Source organism: Setaria italica, chromosome IX (assembly GCF_000263155.2).
Source record: "Setaria italica strain Yugu1 chromosome IX, Setaria_italica_v2.0, whole genome shotgun sequence".
NCBI classification, from domain to species: domain Eukaryota; kingdom Viridiplantae; phylum Streptophyta; class Magnoliopsida; order Poales; family Poaceae; genus Setaria; species Setaria italica.
This window is the reverse complement of record NC_028458.1, coordinates 48422021-48432601: the sequence shown is the minus strand read 5'-3', so window position 1 is coordinate 48432601 and position 10581 is coordinate 48422021. Positions and strand designations below refer to the sequence as shown.

The 10581-nt window shown below is 42.8% G+C and overlaps 1 protein-coding gene across 2 annotated transcripts; it reads left to right on the top strand.

Moving 5' to 3' along the window:
* Positions 1-283: 283 nt before the first annotated feature.
* Positions 284-7942, top strand: LOC101753511 (probable glutamyl endopeptidase, chloroplastic). 2 transcript variants are annotated; one of them, XM_004984566.4, is made up of 15 exons: positions 286-642; positions 1461-1677; positions 1797-1907; positions 2063-2108; positions 2203-2312; positions 2388-2891; positions 4172-4300; positions 4571-4867; positions 4964-5422; positions 5586-5651; positions 5766-5826; positions 6048-6197; positions 6275-6412; positions 6891-7171; positions 7616-7942. In XM_004984566.4, coding segments are annotated over exons 1-15 (2832 nt in total). In that variant the 5' UTR covers positions 286-380; the 3' UTR covers positions 7617-7942. The 2 variants fall into 2 exon arrangements, with proteins under 2 accessions (XP_022678805.1, XP_004984623.1); XM_022823070.1 differs by lacking the exon at positions 7616-7942 and having other exon boundaries at positions 284-642; positions 6891-7175.
* The last annotated feature ends 2639 nt before the right edge of the window (positions 7943-10581 follow it).

Sequence of the window (10581 nt, the reverse complement as noted above, 5' to 3'; positions counted from 1 at the left end):
CGAAAAGTTTTGCCACCCAGAAAGTGCCAAAGATACCAAAGTAAAAGGTACCGGTATCTACGAGCGAGGAAGCAGATGAAACAAAATCTTATGTGGTTGCTAAGGCGCCGCAAACGTCAGATTCGATTCAGTAAAAATAAACTCGTTAAGTCTACTTGGAAATTGAAATGCGAGATTTACTTGACAGGTAAGGCATTTTTTGGATGAAATTTGTGTATGTCCGGCGTTTTGAGCAAGATGAGTTGCTGAAGAGGAGCAGAAATATCTTTCGGTCTATCTGCACCACTGGAACACAAAGGCAGCATCGACCCGTCTATTCCAATTCCACCATCCCTTGCTCGTTCGTAGTATACAAGACGGAATCGAGACCCGAGCAAATCATGTCCTCCATCTCCATCCTGCACAGGGCCTGCCTCCGCGTCGCTCTGCTGCCGCTCCCTCCTCTGCGTGCTCGCGCCAGCGCCACCGCACTCCGCCCTCCCTCTCCTCTTCGGCGGCATCTCCAACTGCCCCGCCGGAGCGCCATGAGCTCCGCCGCGTCTAGGCTGTCCCACATCGCCGCCGCCACCGCCGGTGGCAGCGCGGCCGGGGAGTCCAATGAGCCGCCGCCGGCCGGGTCCGCCGCGGCCCAGGAAGACAATGGTACGTGCCCGCTCGCTTCGTTTACTCGGAACGATCGCTGCGTCGGCCGTTGCGTCATGTATCTGTGGACTGTGGGTTTTGGTGGATTCGCTCAGGGTTCGCGGGGGGCGAGATTGGAGCTCTGGTTGACTTCTGCGTCTTGATTGGTCGATTGGCTCGCGAGAAGATTTGTTGTGATTAGGATTGCTCGTGATCGGATTGTACCATTAATCTAGTATGTAGATAGACTAGTATGGTTTGTTATGGTGAAGATCACTTTATCTATTTCTTACGTTTTCCTTTCTTTGTAAAACTATTCCAGGATTTTAATAACCTATTTAAGTTGTATGTTGCTTAACTTAGTTTGCTTGATGTCTAGACAGTGTATCTGTTCAATCTATCTAGATTAGCACACTGCACTTCAGTTCAACTTGCCTGTAATCTTGTTCGCCATTCTGTCTCAGTAGTTGTTTTGTGAACCTACTTCAATAGTGAACATTGTCCCCAGGCTGTATAAACTAATTTTTTATGCTGATGCTTTGATAGCCACGAATGACAATAGCTCTAGTACCTGGGAGTCAAATGGGGTCAGATATTTTCTTCTGGGGCAGTGACATAGACAATTGAAGTATCGAGTTGCTCATCACGATCTTAAACAGTCTACTCAATTGACTATATATTCTTGCCATTCATATGTGGTTTCTGTTTTTTGTGCATGTGAAGATCATATTCTTTGTGTTAGTTGCTCATCGTTGCTTGTTTATCCTGGATTCAACTCCACGAGAAACCATATGATAGAAAATGGTACAGTGAACCTGTTATGTTTGCATACCATGCAGGCCTTTCATCAGGGGATATGGGCTACCGCCTTCCTCCAAAAGAAATACAGGACATTGTTGATGCACCACCACTTCCTGTCTTGTCATTTTCGCCAAACAAAGATAAGATTCTGTTCCTGAAGCGTCGAGCGCTGCCACCACTATCGGATCTTGCAAAGCCTGAGGAGAAGCTTGCTGGTCTAAGGATTGATGGCAATTCTAATACTAGGAGTAGAATGTAAGTGCTTCAAGCTTTGATCAAATTTTAAGCGCTTCCCCCCATTTCGTTTCATTCATGACAAGTTTTTTTTGCCACATTTTGTAGAATTTCACAAATCTGATATATCTAATTTGTAGGTCTTTCTACACTGGAATAGGTATCCATAAGCTGTTGGATGATGGGACTTTGGGCCCAGAGAAAGAGGTATATGGATACCCAGTAGGTGCAAGGATAAATTTTGTCACATGGTAATATTCTATATTTTCAATTAAGCGACTTCGATAGTTTCTCTTGCTAGCTGTTTGCCTTGTTTTTTCTTTACTTTTGACCATTTCACAAATAAATTATGTTTCTGTTATGTATTGCATAAATCACGATTTTATGTACTGAACCATGTGAATAGGTCACAAGACGGCCGCCATATATCCTTCACTGTTCGAGTTGATGAGGTGATTGGTTGTCTTGGGCTCTTGGCTTTAAAACAGTTATCAGACAAAGTTGATGTATCTGAATAGCTACTTATAGGGACTGTTTTTCAAATAGGAGGACAACAAAAGCGGCAAGCTGAGGGTGTGGATTGCTGACGTGGAATCTGGAGAAGCAAGGCCACTTTTTAAATCGCCTGAGATATACCTAAATGCTATTTTTGACAGGTGAGCATGAATTTCTATGCCAGTGCCTTTCCTTGTTCTTGCTTGTACCTAATGCTCTTTCTGCTATTGTTGCAGCTTCGTATGGGTTAATAATAGTACACTGCTAGTCTGCACTATTCCTGTGACACGTGGAGCTCCACCACAGAAGCCATCAGTTCCATCTGGTCCGAAAATCCAGTCTAATGAGACAAAGAACGTAGTCCAAGTGAGAACCTTCCAAGATCTGTTGAAAGATGAACATGATGCTGATCTATTTGATTACTATGCAACCTCACAACTTGTGTTAGCCTCTTTGGATGGAACGGTGAAGCCAATTGGCCCTCCAGCTGTATATACATCCATTGATCCATCACCAGATGATAAATACCTAATGGTTTCTTCCATCTACCGTCCATATTCCTACATTGTAGCTTGTGGGAGATTTCCAAAGAAAGTTGAATTGTGGACTGTAGATGGTAAGTTTATTAGGGAGCTTTGTGATTTGCCCCTGGCTGAGGACATTCCAATTACAATGAGCAGTGTTCGCAAGGGAAAACGTTCAATCAATTGGAGGGCAGATAAACCTTCAACTCTGTATTGGTAGGTAGAGCACCATTCTGAGCAAAACCTATTAAAATTTGCATTGATATTTTTTCATTTATTTGCAGGTAAGTTTCTCCTGTAATTTTATACTGAGCCTAGCTGCATAAGTTTGTATTAGTGATAATAGAATGATAAGAGTTCACTTGAGTTATGTATTAAGTAATTACATAGGAATTTGAAGATGTCAGGCCATCCAAGGGATTCCCGATTCTAAGTACCAGAATCGTAAAACTCTACAGGGCTAGTTTAATTAGTGTAGACTCACAATCCAAGTTGTATATTTGCTTATGGTCTTAATCTGATTTGATCGGAACTAAAATTTGATAGCTCCCGCCTCTTCTAACTTATTCTGCATAGCTTATCTTCCAAAGGTATAGATACCAGTTTTATTTATACATACATGAAAATCAATGCCTGTGACACATTTTTCCATACTAAATGACTTCCATGTCCAAAATATGGGTAGATACTTGTTTTCGGTGTCAAATAGTACAATACATATATTTAGTAAATTCTGTATAATCCGCCATTCTATCATACAGACTTCGACACCTTGAAGCCAATTAATTTATCAAATAATTTATGTTATTTTTGTTGTATCCACAGGTCCTGACCTAGTGACTGTTCATCTAGAGGATAGGTTGCTAGGCTAGATGTATCATCTAAGCAAAAAAGAAATAATTTCAAATATTACCAGTACCATAGTAGACTAGTCGTGACTTTTATAGTAGTATAGTTACATTTTTGTTACTCTCCCTAGGACACTTCTTTGTTGAAACATAGACACTCTTTAGAACTCAGAATCATGAAAAACAGGGAGTTTGTCTATGAGAAGGCACAAATTTCGTGGTAGTCATAGCTTTTCTTTTGTCTTTCTGTAATTATTTGATAGATGTGGTTTTAATTATGGCGTAAATTTTGTGACATTGGTGTATTTGCTTTAAATTAACAACCCAATTTTACTCTAAATTGATTTATCATAAACATGATTTATATCATTGCCAACCCAGTGTTACACATGCTCACATTAAAATATCACCAACAGAGATGGTCAGTCTTGATGTTGTTTTGTTGAAGTATGGTACGGGTAATTATCAGGTCTCTTATGTATAAATTGCTCTTAGGGTTTCATTAATATCTTTCGGTTGATATATGGTATTCATGGACAACATTTTGAGAGTTAGGCACGACTCAATTTGTCAAGAGGTGTTATACGCATGTTTACATGAGTTTCTCCTTTGTTATAGTTCATTTTACTTTACCCTTATTTTGATCAGGGTGGAGACACAAGATGGTGGAGATGCAAAAGTAGAAGTTTCACCTCGTGATATAGTTTACATGGAAAATGCTGAGCCCATAAATGGTGAACAGCCAGAGATTCTGCATAAACTGGACCTTCGATATGCGTGCGCCCTTCAAACTATCCATTAACCTACATTAGTTGGATCATTAAGCTTTTCTTCACTGCCCTTGCTACAATATTTCTAACATGAAACTTTAAATGAATAAATAGCTTTCAATCTAAAAAAAGTGAGAGGTACAATAATTCAAATGTTACTGTGCTTGATGCCTGTAAACAAGATGACATGTTTGTTACATTATCCCTTGGCTACCTTTTTCTTAGTAACTAACTCTTCTATTTTGTTGCCTCTTGGATTTTCATTCTGTTGTTGCAGAGGCACCTCCTGGTGTGATGAATCTCTTGCTTTAGTGTATGAATCTTGGTATAAAACTCGGAAAACAAGAACATGGGTGCTTTCTCCTGATAAAAAAGATGTCAGCCCACGCATTTTATTTGACCGATCATCAGAAGACGTATACTCTGATCCTGGGTCCCCAATGTTGCGAAGAACTGACATGGGAACATATGTCATTGCAAAGATCAAGAAGCAAGATGGAAGTACTTATGTCTTGTTGAATGGGATGGGCGCTACTCCAGAAGGAAATGTTCCATTCCTCGATTTGTTTGATATGTATGTCTAGATCTGTTGACTCATATTCTGTATTTATACTGTACAATCATACCGATATATGCCACATGTCACTTACAATTGCTTCTTCTTTTGCAGAAATACAGGAAGTAAAGAGCGGATATGGGAGAGTGACAAGGAAAAATATTATGAAACTGTTGTTGCACTGATGTCAGACAAAACTGATGGGGAACTGTCCCTTGACCAGTTAAAGGTACTTACATCAAAAGAATCGAAAACAGAGAACACACAATATTACTTGCAGACTTGGCCAGAAAAGAAGCAAGTAAAGATCACGAATTTCCCGCATCCATATCCTCAGCTTGCTTCATTGTATAAGGAAATGATAAGATACCAGCGGAAGGACGGAGTCCAACTTACAGCAAACTTATATCTGCCCCCAGGTTATGATCCATCAAAAGATGGACCTTTGCCATGTCTAGTTTGGTCCTACCCTGGTGAATTTAAAAGCAAAGATGCTGCTGGGCAAGTCCGTGGCTCCCCTAATGAATTTCCAGGGATTGGTGCTACATCCCCTCTTCTCTGGTTGGCTAGAGGGTATTTTTCTCTTCTTGCTATTCTTGACAATAGAATACGCATACAACATATGTACACTTATTTAGCCTTTCAAAATTTTCGATGTCATTCTTTTTTCAATAGATGTCTTGCAAATATGTTTCTTTCTGGTACATGTACACACACTCAACACTGTGGTCTGCAGGTTTGCTATTTTGTCAGGTCCGACAATCCCAATTATTGGTGAAGGTGACGAAGAGGCCAATGACAGGTATATTTGCTACTTACGGGTCTATTCCATTTCCTTCTGCAGTACTAGAGAATTTTGAACTATGATATTGTAACATAGTATATTTATTGTTTCAATATTGCAAACTATTTGTAGGTATGTGGAACAACTAGTTGCAAGTGCAGAGGCCGCAGTTGAGGAAGTTGTTAAAAGAGGGGTAAGCCTTTTCAATCTTTTTCTACGTATAAGTGATATATTTTACAGAATGAGTTTGTGGCAGTCAGAGGATCTACTTGCGAGTGATTTTCATGGTTCACTTTGTAAAGTTCATTCATACATGGAGCAATTCCATTATGAAAATATACTTAAATTATTCTTCCATCCTGTTCAATGACTTCCAAGAGTTGACATGGTGTATATTTCTTTGCATTTCTTTAGGTGGCTCATCCTGATAAAATTGCTGTTGGTGGTCATTCATATGGTGCATTCATGACAGCTAATCTCTTAGCTCATGCTTCTCATCTTTTCTGCTGCGGGATTGCTCGTTCTGGAGCTTACAACAGGACTCTAACTCCATTTGGTTTTCAGGTACAGACAAATGCTGGATGTTGCCAATATGCGGAACAGTTCATGTCTCTTTATTAACAACATGTATCTTTTTGCAGAATGAGGATAGGACACTCTGGGAGGCAACAAGCACCTATGTTGAGATGAGCCCTTTTATGTCAGCAAACAAAATCAAGAAACCAATCCTACTCATCCATGGAGAGCAGGACAACAATTCTGGGACATTGACGATGCAGGTCAACTTTTCACCGTTCATCTGCTTGCTGCCTTATATGATTTTTGAAGTTTTCTCGAGCAGTTTTACCACTAATTCAAATTTAACATGTGCATAGCTGATCTTAGCAAACAGCAAGAATATTGTTTTCCATGCACAAGTAGCATGAGTGACCAAAACCTGTATCAGTAGAGGTAGGCTAATATAAAAAGCAAATGTCACCAAGTCCTAAAAACTTTTTTATTGTTTTTCTAGGTTACCAGTTTTCATTTTGCATATGTGAAATTAGGCCTGCTTGATTTTAGTGTCTTAACTAGTAAACTAAAATGACACGTTCGCTTTTGATTGTCTTGTACATTCTTTTCGAGGAAAATATCTTAATGCTGTTATTATTTAATGCTGTGTTTATTCTTTTATACTGGTTAATGAATGTTAGTAGTCTGCATTGTGTAGGTAACAGTTGAGTGTTATCTAATTTATTTTTCCATTTTATGCTACAGTCAGACCGATTCTTCAATGCCTTGAAAGGGCATGGTGCGCTGTCTCGTTTGGTGATACTTCCTTTTGAGAGCCACGGGTACTCTGCAAGGGAGAGTATTATGCACGTCCTCTGGGAGACTGATAGGTGGCTGCAGAACTACTGTGTAAACGGTGCTAGCAAGGCTGACTCAAATTCAGTTACTGACAGTGAAAACAAAACACTGTCAGCCAGTGGCGGCAGTGCAGCTCGAGAAGATCTGAACCCTGAGGGATCCTCATATCTACCACGATCGCTTCTGTGGTAACTTTTCTTTGATTGTTGCTTTTCTTATCAAGAAAAAACTTTATGATGCACGCTTAAAAGCTCATTCTCATTCTTTAAATTGAAAAAAAGATAATCATTGTCTTCTTATACTTATTCTTATGTCAACACATGGAGCAAGGTGCCAACTATTTCGCCATAAGTCTCACACTGTGCAAAATATTTTTCCATACATCCCACTCAGTACAAATGCATGTAATCTTGTAACCAAATATTTTGGTTGTGGCAAATTGTGCAAAGTAAACATTCCTACTATCAAAGAATATTGAAACTGATGGTTTCAGTGAAGTAGTTTCACCTTTTGCATTTTGCTTACTTTGTTCAAATATGCATGCATCTGTGTAAACTTGTATGTTTTGTTAAATATGTATCCTTAAGCGAAGAAGATGAAGATGACAATGTTACTATCTTGATTTCTTACAGATCAACTTTCTTCAGTTGGCGTGAAACCATCTCAGGACAGCAGGCCCAAACAGAAAATAAAGTGCCAGAGCTGTTGCACATTGCCTTCGACAAGGCATGGCTTGATTGGCATTATATTTGATTGATTTCTGCATAAGATGATCGTGCTACTAACATGTAGTACCTACAAATTACAAAATGTAGGAAAGGCATAATCATTGGTGGCTATTGCGCCCTGGTATATTCGGATCCATATTTACTCTATTGGTAGAGGCCATGGAACTGTAATTCTTAACAATTAATGACTCTGTACAGGAATGCAGTCTGGTTTTGATCCCATATCTTGCACTCTGCGGAAAACTGCTGTTTGCAGTTTGACAGCCAACCAAAGCAAAAGCGGAATTTTTGGCTCTAAGTGTTTGCGTCGTTGCATTTCCGTAGTAGCACAGGTCTTAAGCTTAGTTAGCGGGCTGCTTGTGCCGATCTGGCGGCGCTTAGCGGCTGAGGAAGGCGGGGCGGGGTCCCACGCAGCACGCGGGGAGAACCGGAGAAGTTAGCGGCAAGAGAGAATACGAGTAGTAGGTGGAAGAAAAAAAAAACTCGGCGAGAAGGAGCATACCGCACCCCTGCATTGAATTAAGAAGACGCAGGTCTCTGGACTGAGAGCAAGCTCCCGTGCCCAGTCGCCCGCAAGAGCGCTTGCCAAAATTAGATCAACCTAGCTCCTAGTCGATTTTTCATTAAAAAAAAATAGGCATCCAAATTTGAGTTAGAGGAAACTTAAATCTGAATGATTAGAGTGCACGACCACACCTCCCACTCTAAGGGTGCGTTTGGTTTGGAGACAAGAAGGGATGGGACGGTGCCGTTCCTATTTTTTGGGATGGGATCATCCCGTCTTATGTTTGGTTGAGAGGGATGAATTCATCCCAGTTTTTTGTTTGGTACGATGGATTGAAAACGAGGGACGGATGGCTCGGGTAACACCGTTAGCTACATGTGTTTAGTGGGACCCACATGTCATATATGGGCCCACATGTCATCTTCTTTTCTTTTTTTTTTCTCCTCATCCTTATCTTCTCCAACCCGCTAGAGCTCCCGAAGGCCCAGGCTGCACGGCCCCTGCTCGCCCGCCGGAGCTCCGCGCCGCCCCCGCTCGCCCCCGCCGGAGGTCCCTGTCGCCCCGGCCGCGCCGCCCCCGCTCGCCCCCGCCGGAGGTCCCAACCGCGCCGCCCCCGCTCGCCCCAGGCCGCGCCGCCGGAGGTACCCGCTCGCCCCAGGATGCGCCGCCGGAGGGGCCTGCTGGCCGTGGGCACCGGCCGCGGCGCCGGGGTGCTCGCCCCGCCGGCTGGACCCGCTTGCTCCGGCGGCCGCTCGTCCCAGGCCACGCCGTCGGAGGTCCCTGCCGGCCGCCGACCCTGGGCACCGGCCGCGCCACTGGAGGACCCCGTCCTGCCGGAGACGAAGCAGCCCCGCGCCAGTCTTGCGAACGGAGAAGGACGGAGCAGACGGCGCCCGAAGTGGGATGACTCTGTCCGCTCGTTTTGGCCGGACGGGGTCATCCCGCATCTTGGGAGCATATTCCCATTTGTGGACCGTCCCGTCCCTCGTGACTCCGAACCAAACACTATCAAATTTGGGACCGTCCCGCCCCGTCCCGTCCCGTCCCCGGTACCAAACACACCCTAACTAGTTGAGCTAGGCTCACTTCCTAACCAGGCCTAACTGCAGCTGTTTAACTGAGGTTTCCCAATTTGAGCCTAACTGCAGCTGTTTAACTAAGATTTCCCAATTTGAAAGATTCATATTAGCGAAGGGGAAGGAGGTAAGAAGACAAAAGGGAGTTTGCAATAACGTTCGCCATGCAGTTCTTAGTTCCTCCCGCAACACAAGTTAGATAGTGACTACTTTTTTCTCTCGAAATACAGTGCATGTACGTACACGCAAGCAAACTCATTCCTATAAATATGCTCATATAATCCTACTCCTATGAGCATTTTTGAGAACTCATTCCTATGAATATGCTCATACAATCCTACCCATGAGCATTTTCGAGAGATTGAGCTAAACCACACATATGTCGTCCGGTTGGATCTTGAAATAAATCTAAAAAAAATATACTTATGCTAAGTTGAGGACTCAAACCCAAATAAGCTGGTACCACCACAGAAAACTTACCATTAAATTACACTTAGTTCACAAGTTGGATAGTGATTTGATAACCTCATTGGGTATCGCTGGAAAACTCTTTGGTGCAACCGCAGAGGGCACGTTACTGCACTTTCTAGTTTCTACTTCCTCGCCCCCAAAGAAACCAATTCCCAATCGAAATTGTTTTCTCAAAATAAATTGTCTGACATCCCTCAACCCCTCACCACCCTCCTCTCCCATCTTCCCCATCTGCAGCTAACACTAGGCACTGCAGCGGAGGAGGGGAGAGCACCGTCGGATCCCTCCTCTTCCAATTGCATCACCAGGTCAGAGCGCTCCTTTGCTGGGCCTGGTAAGATAACATTTCTTCCACTTCCCTTCCAGTAGCATCTCATTCACTTCCTAGATCCACGTTATTTTTCTTCGTACCTGCATGTTTCCTTTTGTTTCCTTTTAATAATAAAAGGAAAATCCTACGAACTTGCAAAACGACTCAAATTCCAATGATAATAAAAAAAAATAATACCATCAACAAGCATCGAGAGCGGTTTTCCTCCTCTTCCACCATGCTAAGCTGAGCTGTCAGTCAACAGAGGAAGGAATACGTACATCACTAGGGACTAAAATGAAAAGAAGCATAAACCCCCATTTCCTACTCCGCTTTGGCTGGATGCGTTGCGTTTAAAACCCAACCTCTCACCACCCTCCTCCTCTCCCATCTCCCCCATCCGCACACTGCAGTGGAGGAGGGGAGAGTGCCGTCGGATCCTTCTTCCCTTTCCAGTTGCATCGCCAGATCGAAGTGCCCTTTCGTCGGGCATGGTAAGATAACATTT